Source organism: Dipodomys merriami, unplaced genomic scaffold (genome assembly GCF_024711535.1).
Source record: "Dipodomys merriami isolate MVZ:Mamm:240054 unplaced genomic scaffold, mDipMer1.0.p SCAF_692, whole genome shotgun sequence".
In the NCBI taxonomy this organism is placed as follows: Eukaryota; Metazoa; Chordata; class Mammalia; order Rodentia; family Heteromyidae; genus Dipodomys; species Dipodomys merriami.
Genome location: NW_027206282.1, coordinates 388302 through 409393, shown reverse-complemented (window position 1 = coordinate 409393; position 21092 = coordinate 388302). Strand labels below are relative to the sequence as shown.

General features: G+C 41.9%; 1 protein-coding gene and 1 long non-coding RNA gene across 11 annotated transcripts in view; one reads left to right on the top strand and one right to left on the bottom strand.

Moving 5' to 3' along the window:
• Positions 1-15045, top strand: part of LOC138816364 (ral GTPase-activating protein subunit beta) — a 92397-nt gene extending 77352 nt beyond the window's left edge. For all 5 annotated transcript variants that reach the window (XM_070006086.1, XM_070006085.1, XM_070006084.1 and 2 more), the window contains 8 exons: positions 1399-1557; positions 3369-3534; positions 5802-5924; positions 7246-7382; positions 10569-10677; positions 12156-12234; positions 14085-14233; positions 14748-15045. In XM_070006086.1, coding sequence (XP_069862187.1) covers positions 1399-1557; positions 3369-3534; positions 5802-5924; positions 7246-7382; positions 10569-10677; positions 12156-12234; positions 14085-14233; positions 14748-14941 — 1116 coding nt within the window. In that variant the 3' untranslated portion in view covers positions 14942-15045. The remainder of the gene's footprint in view (positions 1-1398; positions 1558-3368; positions 3535-5801; positions 5925-7245; positions 7383-10568; positions 10678-12155; positions 12235-14084; positions 14234-14747) is intronic.
• On the bottom strand, positions 483-20999 carry LOC138816366 (uncharacterized). 6 transcript variants are annotated; one of them, XR_011368636.1, is made up of 9 exons: positions 20842-20999; positions 20031-20184; positions 18380-18586; positions 18031-18135; positions 17478-17569; positions 15324-15459; positions 10356-10406; positions 1429-1523; positions 483-723 (listed from the first exon to the last, which is right to left on the bottom strand). It is a non-coding gene; the product is annotated as an uncharacterized lncRNA (long non-coding RNA). The 6 variants fall into 6 exon arrangements; XR_011368632.1 differs by having other exon boundaries at positions 18031-18586; XR_011368635.1 differs by having other exon boundaries at positions 483-719; positions 18031-18586.
• Positions 21000-21092: the final 93 nt, after the last annotated feature.

Here is a 21092-nt window from a genome sequence, read left to right as displayed (position 1 = left end):
AGAAGTAAATTATGTAGTTTTTTCTTTTTTTTTCCTTTTTCTTTTTTGTTGCAGTGCTGGGAATCAAATGTAGAGACTTGTATATGCTAGTGTCTTTTGTATACTTAGAGCTATGTCTATGCTCTACTAATTAGGTACATCTCTAGATTAATTCCATAGTATTTGTAAGCCAATCCCTTCTTAGCTTGTGCTCTTGTACACATTTATGTTCTGGCATCACTGCTACTCAGCTGTGTTATGGTGGACAAGTACTCAGCTCTTCTGAATCTTAGTTCCATATCTGTAAGGTGAGATGATAATGTATCCATCTAATTGGCTATATCAACATTAGGTGAGCCAACACATGTAAGACTTTGTATAGTATTTAACACAAAGGAAATCAGCCTATAAACTAAATATTTTAGTGTTGCCAATATCCATTAAAACAATTTTACAAATCAAATTTACAAAACAATTTTAGAAATCAATTTTACCAAACAAGTCCTTATTTTGCAGATATGAATACAGGCTAAAAAATGTGAAATATCTTGCCCAATGGTGGATTTGAGCAAGTTATTTTGAGGTCAGTTTCTTTGGAAAAGTACAGCTGAAGATTTCGAGGCAAGATGTTGCTTATTAGTCAGGCATGATAGTATACACCTGGCACCCACGCTGCATGAGAGGTAGAAGGTAGGAGGATCATGGTCTGAGGCTGGGCCTTCTGAGAAGAACATAAGATTCTAGCTGGGAAGAAAAAAAAAGTTAAAGCAAGTGGGGTAAATGCCTAGCAAGAACCAGGGCTTAAGTTCAAAGTTTTTGCCTCAAAAAAAAAAGAGAAAGAAGAAAAAGAATTTGCCAAACTGAGGAATAGATGTGGCAGTGCATGTCTATAATCCCAGTCACTAGGAGACAAAGATTGGGAGATCAGAGTTCTATTCCCATAGGAGGATTGCTGTCTATACCTGCTCCAGGCAAAAAGCATGAAAAATAACCAAAGAAGGGCTTGGGGAATAGCTTAGGTGGTAGAGCACCTGCCTAACAAGCTTAAGGATCTAAGTTCAAACCCTATTACTGGCCAGGAAACATACAGACTGTATTGAAAATATGGAAAACATATTATTCTAGAGAAAACAGGACCCAACACACACACACACACACAACACACACAACACACACACACACACACACAACACACACACACACACACACACACACACACACACACACACTCTATAATCTTAATATTTTAAAAAGCAAAAGGACTGGAAGTATGAAAAGTGTATGAGTTCTTGGCCAGCCTGGACTACATAAACCCTGTTTCAATCACTGCATACATAAGTACATACATACCTTCCATGAGCAAGTATATCTTCAGAGTAATGAAGAGAGATAATAATGGCTCCTTTCTTTCTTTGGTAGGAACCTGCAAATAGTCGTCTACCTCCTCACCTTATTGCACTTGATTCTGCGATCCCTGGGTTTTTTGATGACATTGGGTATCTAGATCTCTTGCCATGTCGTCCTTTTGACACGGTTTTTATTTTCTATATGAAACCAGGTCAGAAAACAAACCAAGAGGTAAGGTTCTGAAATTTTTGTACTATAAATACACAAAATTTTTTAATGTATGCTTAAAGGCTTGTGAACCAATTCAGGAACTTCATTAATAAATTCCATGATGCTTAGGAAGCATGCTTTAGAATAAGTAGAGCTGTAGCTTGGCCTGACAGCTCAAGAAGAATAAAACAGCTGTATTCACTGACCATTCTTTCCCTAGGTTCAGTGTGTCTGCCTACAGAAGTGAACACAGGCTTTTTTCCCCTTCAAAGAACTCTCCTTCCAAATAACCTCATAAGAAACTCACTAAGCCAGGTGCTGGTGGCTCATGCCTGTAATCCACCTACTCAGGAAGCTGGGATCTGAGGATTGCAGTTCAAAGCCAGCCCAGGCAGGAAAGTCCATGAGACTCCAGTTAACCACCAAAAATCCAGAAGAGGAACTATGGTTCAAGTAGTAGAGTACTAGCCTTGAGCACTAAAGGCTCAGGGACAGTGCCCAGGCTCCGAGTCAAGTCAAGCCCAGGACCCCCCCCCCAAAAGAACCCCCCCCCCCAAAAGAAAAAACAACCCTGGAAGTGGAGCTGTGGCTCAAGTAGTTAAGTACTAGCCTTAAGTAAAAAAGTTCAAGAACAATGCCCAGGCCCTGAGTTCAAGCTCTAGGACTAGTACAAATAGTGATTCCACGATCTTGCTTTCACTAACTTTGATGTAGGGCTTAAACAGGCCAGTGGAACCTTGGTTTTGAATTTCCCAGATAATTTTGATATATTCTTTTCCTTTCTCCTCTTATTCTCTTTTCCTTTCTCCCCTTCTCATTTTTAATTTGGAGAGAAATTCCTTACTTTCTTTCCTTTAGAACTAAGTATCTAACAACAGCACTTTTGCCCTCTTGGGCAAGACACTTCTTTGTTGTGGGCTGATGGTGTATTTTAGATTATTCAACAGCATCTATTTTACCTTTCCCACTAGACACTACCTTCATTACACCAGTTGTGACAACTCAAAATGCCTCCAGACTGCCAAATGTCTCCTAAAGTTTCTTGTTTTGGAATGAGAGGCTATTTTAGAAACAGGAGTTACCCTTTCTGAGGTTGGTAGACAGCCCAAGCATATGTATTTGGTACTTAATAAACCTTCTGGAATGACTGCATTTTCTCCTTTAGACTGAAAAAGATATCTTCATACTCATTTATTATACCTAATTTTTGCTGACATTTTGTAGTTTTTTAGCATTTGTCAAAACGTTTAATATAGATGGGTGGCTAATTAAACTAGGTGGCTCACATCTGTAATCTTAGGTACTCAGGAGGCTGAGATCTGCGTATCATAGTTCAAAGCCATCCTGGCAGGATTGTCTGTAACAACCAGAAGATCAGAAGTAGAGCTATGGTTCAAAGTAGTAGAACAGTGTCCAGTCCCTGAGTTGAAGCTCCATGACTAACAATTCGAAAACCAAAACTTTATATTAAATAATGATATACTAATATAATTCTCATTAGCTGTGAAAGCAAATACTGTATCTTTTATTTTTGTGAATATGTTTGCCTCAGTAATTATTTTATCAGGAAAGCAGCTCAGGATTTTACTTACCTTATCTCATTTAGTCTTTAGGACTATCATTATTATCCCTCTCCAGATGGAGAAAACAAGACAGGTTAAAAACTTAACAACTCCCAATCCAAGTCTGCTAACTCCAGAGCACTCGTTTCTCATTATAGTGAATATTCTGAACTGGACTTGACTCGTCAGAAGCTTCAAAGCTAATCAAGTTTAGTGAATTTAATTTCTTCTGTTTCCTTCATGATAGTTGGTGATTGGTATATATTTCAGATTTTAAAGAATGTGGAGTCTTCCAGAAATGTTCAGCCACATTTCCTAGAATTTTTGCTCTCCCTTGGCTGGTCAGTAGATGTGGGCAGGCACCCTGGTTGGACAGGACATGTTTCTACCAGTTGGTCGATTAACAGTGGCGATGATGGTGAAGGGGCTGAACAAGGTAAAGCCTGATTTGTTGACTTGTTATTCTTGACTTTAACTCCTGTTAGTATAATTTTGCTGTCTTGTTTTTAAAAAGTACAGGTTTATAAACGAAAAGAGGGTCATTTAATAATTTGTACTGTGTAGGCTTCTGGATATTTTCAGTGTATTTAAGGGTACTTATACATATAATGGTAAGATGGACTAATGCAAAATTAATAATTATTATATTGCAGATAAGTTCTTATCTTAAAATGTGATAAACAAGTTGAATTTTCTATAAAAATGTGTCTATAACAAATAGTTTCCTAAAAAGTGAGTTTTATCTGATAAATTGTTTTCTATTAGCAAGTATGATTTATAGATTTGTGTGGCTATCAAAAAAGTCAGTTAAAGATTACATTCTTGAGACATTATATGAAATCCTTGGTAGTGAACAGCTGACCCTCAGAGTTTCTTACCCATCTCTACAAATCCTTGTGAGGAACTGTAATCAGTGTAACAAGGACCAATGAAGTATACATTTAAACTTAAGACCTTTGCCTCATCTGGCTAAGCATTTTGTTCCTGAGCTCCTGAGGTCACTGGAAAATTATCTCTGAAGTGAATAATGCCTATGTCCAGTGCTTTGAATCTTCAGAGTTCTTTTATCAACAAGGTCATATGCTCTCAAGCTTTCCATTAAAAATACCAACTATGTACTCTTCAAAGATATACTTGAGTATATCTGTATACCTAATTCCCATAAATAGATACCGTAAGTAGAATATATAATTCAGAGGATGTGCATATTTTTCATTGTATATTATTTGGTTGCTTCTGGTTGCAGGAAGACCTGACCACAACTAGCTCAAATATTGAAAGTTGTTTATTAGCTCATGTAACTGAAAATTCCAGGATTGGTTTAGTTGTCATTATTATTTTGTTGCAATTTTTCCCTAGCTCTATTGTCCACATCTCTGTCCCTTCCTACCTTCTCTCATGATTCAAGAAAAGCTGTTCCCAGCTTTACATGCACATGACACACTAGCCAGAAGAAAAGATTAGCTGATTCTCACAGTCCCGGTGCTCTCCAAATCCTGAGCAGCACTGTGATTAGACTATCTCAACCTGTACCAATGGCAAGAGAGATAGTGACATGGTAGAGCTGGTATGTAGAGTCAGGCCTACTGCAGAGAAGGAGTAGGTGAAGTAAATGTTGGGGGGCAGCTGTCAGTGTCCACTGTGTAGATGCAAAGTGCCTGCCCAGTCTAAACTGTTGCTCCTGCCTGGTTATATAAGTAAAGCACAATTGGAACTCAGCTACTCAAATTTATGTGTTATCTATGGCTGATTTCATCTTAGAATGGTAGAGTTAAATAGTTGTGGCAGAGACCAACATTCTTTGTAAAACGTAAAATATTTACTATCTGGTCCTTTACAGAAAAAGTTTGCTAGCCTCTGGTCTAAAGTTGTTTGCCACATCTGCACCAGCATCAGGTATCCTCTAATCTGTTAGGTGAGAAATTTTCTATTATTAATTATAGCTGAGAGTAAGCATCTTTTATATTTTTATTTCTTGTTCATTTTGTGTATCCAACTTCTTTTGCAGTTGTTGGTCTTTATGTAGGACATTGTGTTCATTTTAATTGACAGCTGACTAGCTCCCAGGAGTGTTTCATTCTTGTCAGTGGATAGCAGATGTTAGTACATGAATATATTTCTGTACTCTTTTTGGTACCAGTGCTGTGGCTTGAACTCAGGGCCTGGACGTTGTCCCTGAGCTTTGTTGCTCATAGTTAGCAATCAACTACTTGAGCCACAGATTCATAAACTCTTGGCTTTTTTGGGGGGTGGCAATAGGAGATAAGAACCTCATAGACTTTCTTGCCGAGGCCAACTTTGAAACACAATACTGAGATCTCAGCTTCCTACTTGGTAAGATTACAGGCATGAACCATGGCATCACTCATCATCAGGGAAGAATGAGGAGGAGCAGCAGAGAGACAAGCTTGGAGCCCTTCCCCTCCCCTCATACATCCTTGTCCCTACCCCTAGAGGGACCTTTTCCAAATGGACTGCTCCAGTACTATGAATTAAAGGCCCTGCTAATCAGAAGCAGCCTGCTGTAGTTTCAGAAACTAGAAAATGAAGATTTATGATCGAAACCTAGTGTAAAGATGTTACTAATTAATTCTTGTGGAAAAATGCCTTCTATTAGCACTTTATTAACTGCTTAATATTTTGTGGAACAGGAAGATTGTTTTTTCTATTCCAAAACAATAATGCACTGTTTCTTTTTCCTAGATGAAGTAAATTCTTCTGAAGATATTGGGGCTAGTATTTTCAATGGACAGAAGAAGGTGCTGTATTATGCTGATGCCCTGACAGAAATAGCATTTGTGGTTCCTTCTCCTGTGGAGTCCTTAAGTAAGCACATTTTTTTTTGTCATGATACTGCTTTTAGGATTTGTTTTAATATTCACTAGTTTGTGCCATGTTACTGCATTAAGTCATAAGGCATTCTTCAGCTTCCAAGGCAGTGTAGCTATTAGATTATGCAAAATCATCTTCTTTCAACTTAATGGAAAGTAGTTCCATATAAGCACACTACACTGGGCCCCCCCCTCCCCCCCAGTAATCTTTGTGTGTGTGCGCGCGTACAAGTGCTGGGGCTTGAACTCAAGGTTTGGGTACTATCCTTAGCTTTTTTTTTTGTCATTTGTGGGGCTTGAACTCTGGGCCTGGGCACTGTCCCTAAGCTCTTCAGCTCAAGGCAAGCGCTCTACCACTTGAGCCACAGCTCCACTTCCATTTTTCTGGTGGTTGGAGATAAGAGTCTCACAGGGAATTTCTTGCCCGCACTGGCTTTGAACCGTGATCCTCAGATCTCAGCCTCCTGTGTAGCTAGGATTACAGGCATGAGCTACCAGCACCTGTCTCCTTTAGCTTTTTTGCTCAAGGGTGGCCCTCTACCACTTGAGCCACAGCTCTACTTCTGGCTTTTTGCTGGTTACTTGGAGATAAGGATCTTACAGACTTTCCTGCTCAGGCTGGCTTCAAACCACAACCCTCAGATCTCAGCCTCCTGAATAGCTAGAATTACAGGCATGAGCCACCAGCAGCCAACTAGCTTTTTGCATCTTTAAAGAGTTATATGAACCAGTCCATGAGACTCTTATCTCCAATTAAGCACCAGAAAACCAGAAGTGGCGCTGTGGCTCAAGTGGTAGAGTGCTTGTCTTGAGCTGAGGAGCTGAGGGACAGCACCCAGGCCCAGAGTTCAAGCTCCATGACCAACTCCCCCACCCCCCCACCAAAAAAAATAGTCATATGGTAGGCCAGGCACTGGTGGTTCACACCTATAATCCTACTGAGGAGGCTGAGATCAGAGGAGCCCAGTTCAAAGCCAGCCTTGGTAGAAAAGTCCATGAGACTTTTATCTCCAAATAAACAGAAATTAGAAGTAGAGTTGAGGTATAAGTGGTAAGTGCTTAGCCTTGAGAGAAAGAGCCAAGGGACAGCATCTAAGCCCTGAATTCATTCCCCAGTACCAACTTCAAATACAAAGTTATAAACCATGCAAAGAACAATACAACAGAGGCCGATATGACCAGCAAACCCTAAAATTACGTGACCCTTGGTCTAGAAATTGTGCTTTGCTTCTTTGGTTAGACTAGCTAATATAATTAAATTTTTGTTCCAAAGATGTGTCAAGTGCAATAATTGATTTTTTTTCTTTACCCCATAGCTGATTCATTGGAAAGCAACATCTCAGACCAAGATAGTGATTCAAATATGGATCTTATGCCAGGAATTCTGAAACAGCCATCTCTGACACTTGAGCTTTTCCCCAATCACACAGACAATCTTAATTCCTCACAGAGGGTAAGTTACTTTGTTGAGCTCTCCAAAACTTTGTAGTGAATTGAAATAATTATAGAATAATGTCTGAAAAGCTTTACCCAGAGTAATTATAGCAAAGTACTGATTCATTACTAACTCAGACTTCTTAAGTAAAATTCTTGCTATTTTCTTTTCTCTAATCTGCAACTAATAGTTCATTCTAAGGAAGCCTTTGTTACTTTCCTTGATTTTGACATTCTGGTATCACTATTCCTTTTTTTTATTTGCGCGCGCGCACATGCGTGTGTGTGCGTGCGTGCGTGTGTGTGTGTGTGTGTGTGTGTGTGTGACAGTTCTGGGGCTTGAATTCGGCCTGGGCACTTTTGTTCAAGGCTGTTGCTCTACCATTGAGCCATAGCTCCACTTCTAGCTTTTTTACTAGGTGTGTGTGTGTGTGTGTGTGTGTGTGTGTGTGTGTGTGTGTGTGTGTGTGTGTGTGTGTTTGTGTTTGACAGTTCTGGGGCTTGAAAGCTTTTTTACTAGGTGTGTGTGTGTGTGTGTGACAGTTCTGGGGCTTGAAAGCTTTTTTACTAGGTGTGTGTGTGTGTGTGTGTGTGTGTGACAGTTCTGGGGCTTGAAAGCTTTTTTACTAGGGGTGTGTGTGTGTGTGTGTGTGTGTGTGTGTGTGTGTGTGTGTGTGTGTGTGTGTGTGTGTGTGTGTGTGTGTGTGTGTGTGTGTGTGTGTGTGTGACAGTTCTGGGGCTTGAATTTGGCCTGGGCACTTTTGTTCAAGGCTGTTGCTCTACCATTGAGCCATAGCTCCACTTCTAGCTTTTTTACTAGGTATTTGGAGATGAGAATCTCATGGACTTTCTTGCCCAGACTGGCTTCAAACCATGGTCCTCAGATTTCAGCCTTCTAAATGGTTACAAGCATGAGCCAGTGGCACCTGACTACTTGTCCTTTTGTAAGCATGTACCTTCCATATGTTTAATAATGAAAAGTTTAAACAGCTCTGCTATTATCATTGCATAGTAGTGTTTTAGAAATAGGTCAGTACAGCAGTTCTCCCTTATTTGCTCTTTCATTCTATGCATTTTATTATCTTTGTTCAACCATGGTCCAAAATACTCAATGGAAAATTTCAGGGATAAGCAATCCCTAAGTTTTAAGTGATACACTATTCTTTATAGTTGACAAAATCTCACACAGACCTACCATATCTGGCCTGGTACGTAACCCATTCTTTTGTCTACCATATATATTCTATATATGCTACCTGTTGTGGTACCATAGGATATAGACTAATGGTGGCTCATAGTGCCTCTCTTCATCTCCTCACAGAAGCATTGCATCACCTTACATAATTATAGGAAAAGGACACATGCAGTGTAGAAGATAGCGTGCGTGCGTGCATGTGTGTTTGTTTGTGTGTGTGTGTGTGTGTGCGCGCGCGCAAACGCACGCGCGTACATATGAATGAGTGTGTGCACCAGTATTGGAAGTGTATATGTTGCCAGTATTGGGACTTGAATTCAAGGCCTAAGCACTATCCCTTAGCTTTTCCACTCAAGGCAAGCATTCTACCACTTGAGCCACAGCTCTACTTCTGGCTTTTTGCCAGTCTGGGCAAAAAGATCTCAGAGACACCATTTCAACCAATAGCTGAGCATGGTGGCATGCATCTGTCATCACAGCTATTTAAGAAATATAGCCAGGCGCCGGTGGCCTGTAATCCTAGCTACTCAGGAAACTGAGATCTGAGGATGGCGGTTCAAAGCCAGCCCGGGCAGGAAAGACTGTGAGACCCCTATCTCCAATAAACCACCAGAAAACCGGAAGTGGCGATGTAGCTCAAGTGGTAGAGCACTCACCTTGAGCTGAAGGACAGTGCCCAGGCCTAGAGTTCAAGCCCCACAACAGGAAGGAAGGAGGGAAGGAAGGAGAGAAAGAAAAAGGAAGGAAAAACAAACAAAGAAAGAAAGAAAGAGAAAGAAAGATAAATAGATCATGGTCCTGGCCAGCCTGGACAAAAAGTGAAACCCTATTCAAAAAATAGCAAAAGCAAAAAAGGCTGCAGAAATGTCTCAACTGGTAGAGTACTTACCTAACAAGCACAAGGCCCTGAGTTCAAACCTAAATACTAAGGAGAAAAATTATAAGGCAATTGTGTGTGTGTGTGTGTGTGTGTGTGTGTGTGCTTGGAGTATCAGCTTTAAGGCAATTGTGTGTGTGTGTGTGTGTGTGTGTGTGCTTGGAGTATCAGCTTACTAAAGGAAGCACCATAATCCTGTCAGCTCTACTAAGAGACTTACACTAATGGGGTGGCAGGGAAGCCAGAAATACTATCAGCTTATTAGTGAAGGCTCTTAAGAGTCCTTTCTGCTAACAAGAAGAGAGACTTGGACTTAGACTGCAATAGGAAACATTTGGTCTGTGAAAAGGATAGCTTATTGACAGGACATTTTAAGAGATTAGGATCCCCTAGTGATACTGCTTTGATTGAGAAAACATACTGCGTTCTGTTCATAATAGAGATAGACTCAGATCCCTTTAAAGCATTACAGACAAGGGGCTAGGAATGTGGCTTAGTGGTAGAGTGCTTGCCTAGCATGCATGAAGTCTGGGGTAGAATTCTTCAGTACCACATAAACAGAATAAGTCAGAAGTGGCACTGTGGCACAAGTAGTAGTGTACTAGCTTTGAGTAAAAGAAGCTCAGGGACAGTGCCCAGGCCTTGATTTTAAGCCCTAGGCCTGGCAAGAAACAAACAAAACAAAACATAGACAAGCCAGAGGCTGGTGGCTCACACCTGTAATATGAGGATGGTGGTTCAAAGCCAGCCCAGCCAGGAAAATCTATGGTACTGTTATCTCCAATTAACCATCAGAAAACCAGAAATGGTGCTAGCCTTGAGCAGGAAAGCTCAAGGACAGCACCTACGCACCAAGTTCAAGCCCCACAACCAACAAAAATAGAAAAAATTAACCAATTTTATTGTTCAATATTTCTTACCTCTTTTCTTTTGACAGTTTTAGGCCTTTATTTCTTCTTTCTAGATTAAGACTGATAAGCAGAGAAACCAAAGATGAGTTTTTTGGTAAATGTATTTCACACTTTTTTCCTGAGGTGATTTTCATGACTTGATACTTATATCACTAAGCATCTTGATAAATGTGTAGCTGAGCAGTTTTATCAACATTTGCACTTTCTCCTCTCTTCAAATAGCTCAGTCCCAGTTCCAGAATGAAGAAGCTGCCTCAGGGTCGACTTGTGCCTCCCCTTGGACCTGAGACAAGAGTGTCTGTGGTCTGGGTGGAACGCTATGATGACATAGGTACATATACAGATATTGTCCATAAATGATAGTAGCATTGCAGCAACTGCCGAGGGTCTGAAAGGAGTTAGTGCAGAGTAAGGGGAGGTGACCACAAATGAGAACTGAAGTGCAGCAAGCTTCAGTTTATATCCCAGCTCCCCTACTCGGTGGTATGAATGGAGCCTGATATAGCTGGGGCTATAGTGGTGACTATTCGATGAGACCAGGAACCACAAAAGGCTATTCTGGAGAAAGTGAAAGGAAGCCCTTAATACACTCCTTTGCTATAAAACTTGTGTACTTCTAGTCTAAAGGTGAATTTGTCATTAAGAGTTACGCCTAAGCTGGGCACGGGTGGCTCACACCTGTAATCCTAGCTATGCAGGAGGCTGAGATCTGAGGATCATGGTTCAAAGCCAGCCTGGGAAGGAAAGTCTGTGAGACTCAATCTCCAAAAAACCACTCAGAAAACAAAGCAGCACAGAGGCTCAAGTCATACAGCGCTAGCCTTGAGCCGAAGAGCTAAGGGACAGCATTCAGGCCCAGAGTTCAAGCCCCATGACTGACACCAAAAAAAAAAAAAAGAAAGAAAGAAAAAAGAGTTATGCCTCAGAGAAGTTTTTCTTTTCTGTTTTTATATTAGTTTACATTAGTTACACAGAAGGTAGGATTCCTTGTTACACTTGCATACATGTTTTACAATCAATATCACCCCCTAGGGAAGTTTCTTATGATTTTTTTTTGTATTTATGTATTTATTTAGTGCCAGAACTAGGGCTTACACTCAGAGCCTCAAGCTCTCTCAGCTTTTTTACTCATGGCTCTACCACTTGTGCTACACCTCTATTTTGGACTTTTTTGGTGGTTCAGTGGAGATAATCTCTTGAGTTTGTCTGCCACGGCTGGCTTCAAACCAGGATTCTCATTCTCAGCTTTCTGAATAGCTAGGATTACAGGCGTAAGCCTAGCTCTTGTTGTAAGCTGCATAAGACTATTAGAAAGGTACCGGCTAACTTAACGCCTGTATTCCCAGCTACTCAGGATTCTGAGATCTGAGGATTGAAGTTTGAAGCCAGCCTGACGCACAAATCCAAAAAAGACACTTATCTCCAATTAACCAGTAAAATGCAGGAAATGGAGGTGTGGCTCAGGTGGTAGAGAGTTCTAGCCTTGAGTGGAAAGAACTAATACCAACACACACCCACACCCACAAATTCATGCTTAGCCTAGAATCTCATCCAGCTCAGTTTGTGGAAAAGCATAGGAGTTGCTTTCACTAAGCTCTCACTCACCACAGATCATGCTTCTCCAAAACTCTGCTTTAGATGAACTTAGCTAAAATGTCTTCATGGAGAATTTTATTTGGGGAATGATTAGGATTACATGTTTTACTATAATCTGTGTGTAAAGAGATTATGAAATTCAATTTCCTCTTATTTACTTTGGAAAAATTAGGGAGATATTAACTGTATGATGCTATTTTTTTTTTCCTTCAGAAAACTTTCCCCTCTCAGATCTGATGACAGAAATCAGTACTGGTGTGGAAACTACTGCAAATAGTAGCACTTCTCTGAGGTACATTCTTTCATTTTTTTGAAGCATATCTTTTTTTATACATTGAAGCTTAATAAAGAATTGCAATGAAACAAAAAAGTTGAAGGCACAAAAATAAAAGAATCATATATTTGTACATAAATGTACAAATGTACATTTACAAAAATTATGCACAAAATTATCAAATTTACCATGATTTTAAAAACAAAACTTTGTTGCTGGGTGTGGAGTTAGGATTGTAAGTTCAAAGCCTGCCTCAGCTACCCAGCAAGACCCTCAGAACTATCCATGTTCTCATAAGTGTCAGGATTGTCTTCCTTTTTGAGACTGAATAAATACTCTACTGTATGTGTATATATCATAGCTTATCTGGTCATCTGTTGTGGGCCTGTAGGTGCTTCCATGTCTTTATTACTGTGAATAGTGCTGCATTCAACATGAGTTATCGATGTCTTTTTGAGATTTTTTTTGGTGGGGGGCAGGTCCTGGGACTTGAACTCAGGCCTTGGGTGCTGTTTCTGAACTTGTTTTGCTCAAAGCTAGTGTTCTACCATTTGAGCCCCTGCTCCACTTCTGACTTTTTTGCTTGTTTATTAGAGATAAGAATCTCACAGACATTCCTGCCTAGACTGGCTTAAAACTGTAATCCTCAGATCTTAGCATGAGTAGCTATAAATACAGATATGACCCACAAGTACCCACCTTCCTGAAAGTAGTATCTTAATGATCAAATAATTTTTTTTATCAGTATTGGGGTTTGAACTTGAGGCCTCATGCTTGCTCAGTTGAGCCACATCTCCAGCCCTTATTTTTTATTTTCTTAAATAGGTAACTCAGGGAAATGGCGCTGTGGCTCAAGGGGTAGAGTGCTCGCCTTGATCTGAAGAGCTCAGGGACAGCCCCTAGCCCAGAGTTCAAGCCTCACGATTGACCAAAAAAAAAAAAAAAAAAAAGCCAGGTACCAGTGGCTCATGCCTAAAATCCTAACTACTCAGGAAGCTGAGATTTGAAGATCATGTTTCAAAGCCAGCCTGGGCAGGAAAATCAGTGAGACTTACCTGCAGCTAACCACCAGAAAACCAGAAGTGGCGCTGTGGCTCTAGTGGAAGAGCGTTCACTTTAGCTGAAGAGCTGAGGAATGGCACCTAGGCCCAGAGTTCGAGCCCCACAACAACAACAACTCAGTGTTGCCCTTGACTGCCAAAAAAATCCAAAACACACACACACACACACACACACACACACACACAACACACACACACACACACACACACACACACACACACACGGGATTCCCACACTGGACTTAATATAGTTTCTGCTACTGCTCCGAATACAGCTTCAGCTGCACTCTGCCAGCCACGCTGTCCCTATATCAAAGGATAAGGAGAGGATAGCTATGTGCTGGTTCACAGTTAGCCCAGGCAGGAGAGACTCTTTCTCTAATTACCTACCAGACTACCTGAAATGGAGCTGTGGCTCAAAGTGCTAGCCTTGAGCAAAAATAACTCAGGGCAGTGCCCAGGCCCTGAGTTCAAGCCCCTTGGCCAGAAAAAAAAGGGGGGAGACTAAAATGAATGTTCCATAGTTGGCTGCTGGACGCTAAGGCCCACAGTAGATTTACGTGGCCTTTCTCTTGTCTCCTCAGGGGTTTGCTTAGCGTTTTTTTTTTTTTTTTTTCCCAGACTCCTTTTATTAACTTAAATATCCTGATTACAGTAATGAGCACTGAAAGCCAAGAGTTACAGACCCATTTGGCCCTTTTTAAACCACTACTGGCAGAGAGAGGTTGCTATGGTATTGTTATGCAGTGTATGAAGGACTTCAACTAAAGTGTGTCTGGGCTAAAAAAAGACCTTTCTTTTCTTAAGATCTACAACTCTTGAAAAAGAAGTTCCTGTCATATTCATTCACCCTTTAAACACTGGATTGTTCCGGATAAAAATCCAAGGAGCCACAGGAAAATTTAACATGGTCATTCCTCTTGTGGATGGAATGATAGTTAGCAGGAGAGCACTGGGTAAGTTCTTCTTTCCTTCCTTAACACTGTAACTCAAAAAGAAATCAAAGTAAGAAAAGATGCTGATTTTTGATGTCCCATGTCTACAAAGTGCTGTTGTGAAAGGGGGAGCATGTTTTGATCTGTTTTAAACTTTTTCCCCCTGTGCTAGGGATGGCACAGGGCCTTATTCATGCTGTCTTCATTGGATAAGTCCCCCTAGCCTTTAATCTAGTAAACACAAGTGAGACTTTACAAGTTTGCAGAATTAGAAAAGAAAGGTGGCTATTGGTAATCCAGGAGAGAACATGGGTTATCAGACCCATTTTGGTTTTGTTTTTCCTTTGTCATTGTATCTTCTAACAGTTTTTCTTAATGCTTAAGGATTATTATCTCTTTGAGGACAAGATGTTATCCAACTGGGGTGAAATAGATTAAGTATTCAGAAAATGATTCATCTGAATGAGAGTACATCATCTGAATAATGAGAGTGCATCTTACTATTTATTGACAGTTGTTTTAACCTGTTTTCAAGGTTTTCTGGTGAGGCAGACTGTAATCAACATTTGTAGAAGAAAGAGACTAGAAAGTGACTCCTACAGTCCGCCACATGTCCGCCGGAAACAGAAAATCACCGACATTGTCAACAAGTACCGGAACAAGCAGTTGGAACCAGAATTTTATACGTCACTTTTCCAAGAGGTTGGACTCAAGAGCTGCAGTGCTTAAACCACTGTCTGTGTGGGACATTGAACTCCAGTTTGGGGGCTGTACTATCAAAGCAAGACAGTTTGATAGTGATCACTGTAAAAATAAAAGCAAATCACTCCCAAGAGCTTACTGTTTAATCACAGGATAGACGAAACACATTGTAAACCCATTGGATAGAAGACTTTGGACTTCCTAATGCAATGGGCTCGCAGACACAATCATATTCCAGTTGGTAATGATGATAAACATTTTAGCCATAAACTTCCTTTTAAAAATGACAATTTTAGTTCAATGTAAGCCTTTTGAGGAAAAAGGCTTTTATGCACCTCAATTGTAAACACATGCATTGGTAGTATCAACAGATTTGCATATTAGAAGTTGAAGATAGTTTTATACTCACTTTTTAGGAGATTGTCTTCAAACTTAAAGTCTGTGTCAGAATCTCCCAGGACACTTAAAGGTTCCAGTTGGCAGCATGGAGGAGAAGGAAAGAAGTTGCAACGTTCTGTTTACTTGTAGGTCTGTTTGTCATCCAACTGTCAAAATGACAAAAAAGAGTACAATATACGTTTGCTTAGGGTTTTTTTTCTTCCTTAGATAAAAAATCTGACATTAAAATATTTTGTATTTTTTCTCCACAATCAAAAAAGTCATCATTCTTGTCACTGCACAGATAAGCCTGGTGGCCTCAGCTTCTAGGGGAACAGACATGAAGCGGAGGCACATCCTTGTCCTCTAGTGGAGCACTGATAGAATTTGTAGGGTTAAAAGCTCTTGAGTCAACAGTGATGCCTCCACTCCTCATTATTGTCCAGTGTGGTGATGTCAAGGCAAGTTCATCATTTGTCATCCCTTGATTAAATAGCATGAAATGGAAAGTCACAACAGAGAGGTTGAAAATTACTTGATTTCATCCATTCTCTTATTTCAGGACCAAGCAGCAAACTGCCATAGTTGATAAGGGATTTGAATTTGTGGTTCAGGAAGTAGACTCTTAATGCTGCTAATCTAATTTCTTCCAGAGAGCTCTTGGAGTGTATCATTTGACAGGCGTCACGCCACTTGAGAAGGGGGCTATTGTCGTGCTTTGTGTCCTTAGTCAGCTGAAGGCATGACAAATCCCTACCAGGTCTTTGGGAATACTTGTGTAACTTTGCTGCTAAATTTCTGCTAGGGACAAACTTGGGAGTTGGCTAGACTCAGACCTTCCTTATGAGGGTTTCTGTGACAATGCTCTGTGTCCTCCACTTCTCTCATTTGTGTGTGTTTCTTGCTGAGATTGCTTTCTTCTTAAAAAAAAAAAAAGTGATATTTCAAGTCCACAAAGGGGTGATCTGAGGATGCAGGTATTTCCCATAGCTCTCAGGTGTCAGCATGTCTGTAGAGCAGTGTCACGCTGCTCTTACTATTTTGTTGTTCCAGTAGTTTCCTTAGAGGGTTGAGGGCAGTGTAGGGCTTCCTTCCCTGCTCAGGAATCTTTCAGCAAGTAACCTGGGTATACCAGCTCTTAGTCTTAAGTCTGCCATCCTCTTCTTCATGTTTGTTTTCAGCTCAGGTACAGATACCTCTTTTTCCTCTTCTTTCTGTGACCTAGTCTCCATATAAGGCATGATAGTATTCAACCACTGATTGCTTTTTGAGCTGAGCAATAAGTGTGTCTTCAGATGGCATCAGGGGAGTGTGAATGTGAGTTTTACCCTAAAAGTGTTTTAAGAATTCAGCAAGAATAGTTGAAGTTTAACAGCTTTCAAGAAAAATTCCAGGTTGACACTTTAAGGGAAGGAGCGCTTATTCTAGTTGATGTGAAGGCTATAAATCGAATGTGCAATGTTATAACATTCCACATGTTAAAAAAAAAAACAAAACTGATATATGCCTGGCGCTGGTAGTTCATACCTGTAATCCTAGGAGGCTTAAATCTGAGGATAGCTGTTTGAAGCCAGCCAGGCAGGAAAGTCGGAGATTCTTACCTCCAGTTAGCTACCAGAAGACTGGAAATGGAGCTTTGGCTGAAAGTGGTACAGCATTTGTCTTGAGCAAAAAAGCTTAGGGACAGTGCCCAGGCCCTGAGTTCAAGCCCCACAACCAATAACAATAACAACAAAGCTGATATAGATGTTTTTCTTTGGACAAGTCTTTTAGTTGGGGCATAGATTGAATACCAGGTATCTATGTGTCTGTTTCTGTGTCTGTGTGTTGGGGATGGGCCTATTGGTCTTTCTGTTGGCTTCAGTTTCTGTCAATTCTTTACTTCCAAAAACTTTGGTAGGTGGACACTATGCTGATGCAGTTTGGGATCGGAGAGACTTGACAATTGCCCAGGGGAGGAAGGATGTACAACCTGCAAGGCATGAAGCCCCTAGTGTGTACAGAGCTGGCAGAATATGGTGTATGTGGACCTCATCAGGTGCTGGTTCCTTTCAGAATTCCATCAGCACATACACTGGTACAGGCCGGAGTTGGTGGTCATGAAGTACTCCCTGAGTACAGCAATGTCAGTGGAACTTATTTAGTACCTAACAGTAATGTTTACTGGTCCACTTGGTAAATTTACCAGCATATGTTTGGAACCTTCTGGGCCTGGATTAGGCTGCACAGTTGCTCCATGTGCCAGGTACCTGGGATGGGTGAGTTGAGTATGGCCTTCTAGAAAGAGAAAAGCATTACCCAGGAGGCAAGCAGGTCACTCCTCCTGCTTCCTTCTGGAGTTAAACTACCCCCTCCTCTCTCCCTTTCTTTCCTCTCTCCCTTTTTCTCTCTCTCCTCTCTTTTCCCCCCACCCCTCTTCTCTCCATCCTGCCCCTCTCAATCTCAGCCCTTACCCCATCATTAGCCAGGGCTTCCTGCTAACACTGTCCTTTGAAGGGAATAATTATGTGGTGGGACAGCCTTCCACACAGATGCAGTGAGCATTTTCCTCCTATTCTGGGTGCTGTATCTCAGTACAGCCCATTTTCCAGACTCAGTTACAAATACAAAATACAACCTTTGGTTGTAACATCAGTAGCCCATAGGTTACATGGGCCTTCATGAATGGTTCCTTCCTGCATGTGCTGGGAAAGTGTCCTGCTCTGCCAGACAGATTTCTCTGGGAAGTGCAGCTTTACCTTACACAGTGTTAAGCGGTAGGTAGTGGAGACATGTGGAGCACATTTGGGGCTCCTGCTGGCCAGTGTTCCATAAGCACTCAAGGTCCAGCAGGTGGGATCTCCCTGGAAATGTGGAGACTCATGTTTACCTGAAACAGTTCTGGGAGTGAGCACTGCCCCCAGAACCTCTACCTGAAGTAAATGGAGGATCCACCTGAACAATATGGAGCCAGACAAATCTACACAATGGGTAAGGTTTTCTCAAAAGTATTAACCCTTGTTCACAGTTTTATGATTTGTTGGGGTTTTTTTTTGTTGTTGTTTGTTGTTTTTTTCAGGGCTGGAGGTTGAATCTAGGGCCTCATACCTGTTAAGCACGTGCTCTTCAACTGAGCTACAACCCCCGGCCTTTGTTGTTTTAGTAGTGAGGGAAAAGCTATATTTGGGATTCCGCAGTGCCTTGCATCTAGTAGGCGCCCAATAACTATTTGTTGAAGCAAATGAAGTTTCCCAAGTTCTCATCTCCCGCAGTGACCAAGACTTCTTTCTCCTCTGAAGGGCTTGGCAGTTGTGGCTGAAAAATAAGCAGTATCATAATTTGCTTGAAACCATATTTACAATTTGTATGAATTTCAGTATGTTGCCAAGACATGATGTTTTTCTTACTGTATTTCTGTAAATATTTCTGGCACTGAAGTGTAAAGTACAGGCGAGATGTAAATAGGAAGGTGTGCCTGTGCCCCTCGCCTCCTGTGTTTGATCTCTGTCACTAGGGAAGAAACTCCACAAGTTTGTATTTATGCAGATCCTTTGTCCAGAAAAACTTATGGAAAACTGAATGTAATACATTTAGTCAATTAAATTTTAAGGAGATTCTTATCTAATAACCTTGTGTGCTTTTGGTTACATTGGCTCCTGCATGGTCCTCTTAAATCATACTTTCCAGGGGCTTTGCTCAGCTGACTACCCTTCAGGGTTAGATCTGTGGATTTTTACCCAGAGATGAAGGAGCGTTTCATGATGTACTGCTATAAACATTATTTTTTAAAGACAAGCACATGGTCTCTGCTGGAGGAGCCTGGGAATAGCTGGGGAGAGGAGAATGGGATGGAGGGAAGGCTCTGACCCTGGAGTTTTTCTGCCTACAGAGAACATGAGTTCTAGCAGGGCTGGGCAGCCTGGAAGTGGGGAGACAAAGACACTCCTGTTCCCACTGCTGCTTTGCCCAAACTTGGCTAACAAGGATTCCCTGAGGCCAGGTTAGTACTACAATGCCTAGATCACATGTGCTGGGTGGGCCACTTGAAACTGATGGGAGCCCTTGTACCTGTCTCTGCCAAGAGCTGCCTCCTCCCCCTCCCAAGCACCAGCCTAGCACCCCGGAACTGCCTGGGGCTGCAGCTGCCAGCCAGTCACAAGGTCTCTGGCCTGATCTAGTGGCTGAGGAAGCTGACCACACAGATGCCTCATTTTGGTGACTGGGAAAGTTTTATAGCCAGAAGACATGTGTTCAAGTTTTTCTGACCTCTGCTGCTCTGCTCTTTCCAACCAAGCCTTCCAAGGCCCAACACCTGGGAATCAGCCCAGCTCCAGCTGCCCTGCCCCAGCACAGCCTCCCTGGGCACTGTTCTTGGGTGCACATCTGAATCCTTTTTGCACAGAGCTCTCCTGAGAACTCACTATCCCAAAGCAGGGCTGGGGCTCCTATCAACCACTGGACCTCGACACCAGTTCTTTCCTTCCCTACTGTTCCCTATGGCTGACCTGGTTCCCTTCTGCCTTGACTGGTGTCTTCCAAGATCCATCCATGTCATCTCCTAGGCCTGCCACACTTTCTACAGCTGCTCCTTGGCTTAGAATGAGTGCCCGACTATAACCTATGCTCTTCAACCATGTCTCCACACCAAGTCTGCCCTGGCATGTGGAGTCTGCCCTTTACCTCCCAGAGATCAGACTCAGCTGATGAAGGTAAGCCTGGAATCAGCATGTTAACTAAAGCACCTCCCACCCTCACCTACCTGCTCGCAGTGATGGAGGCAGTGGATCAAGGACTTCATGAAATGTACCAGTTGTGGTCCTGCATGTACTTCCCCTCACCCCAAGGATTCCAACCTGGCCACAGTCCTCCAGATTGGGGAAAGACAGGATCCTGCCACAGGAGGTTCTAAATGCCTGGTAAGTGGATGATTGACAGAGGAGGTGGACAAGAATAGCATTTGGGGGTGTCCTTTCCACTGAATGAAAATCAGGACAAATATAGCTTCCAGATTAAACACTTAAATGGTCTACTGTATGTTGTATCAGCCCAGTGACCTAATACAGCTTGGCAGATGGATTTAGCCAACAATGTTCTCGTGAAGTTTGATGCAGCTTTTTTTCCCCCCTGGTACTAGGATTTGAACTTAGAGCTGGGACTTGCTCAAGTTTACTTGCTTGGCTGGCCTATCACTTGAACCAGCCTTGATCTAATGTTTTTAACTTGGGAGATTTCACTTAGAAAATCTAGACTTTTAACTCTCTTAGAGCAGTTTGAGAAGGATGTGCACATGTGTAGTTGGAAGAAAGGGCCTGGGGACCTGACTGGCTGTGGGTGGTGGTGTCTAACCACACACACACACACACACACGCACACATGCCACACACACACACACACACACACACGCCACCCCTCTCCTGAAGTACACACACACACACAGAAATGCCACCCCCCTCCTGAAGTACACACACACACACACACACACACACACACACACACAGAAATGCCACCCCCCTCCTGAAGTAATTTCTGTCCCATCTATTTGTCAAGTTTTAGTATTATTCTAGTCTTACAAGAAAGAAGATCAGAGAGGTATCCATGAAGTGGCTGAGCTGGGAATGAAATCCAGGCTGGACATTGAGTAACCAGGGCTTTCATTCTCAGCCAGATGGTCTCACGGCCCCTACTCCCAGCCATGCCTGCTCCCATCCATGCCAGCACCCTTGCCAGCCTTCCCAGCTTCCCCTGCAGTTCTGTCTGAGGACATACCTCCTTATGTCACCATCACTGTCACGGTCACTGCTTAGTCACAATTGGACTAAGA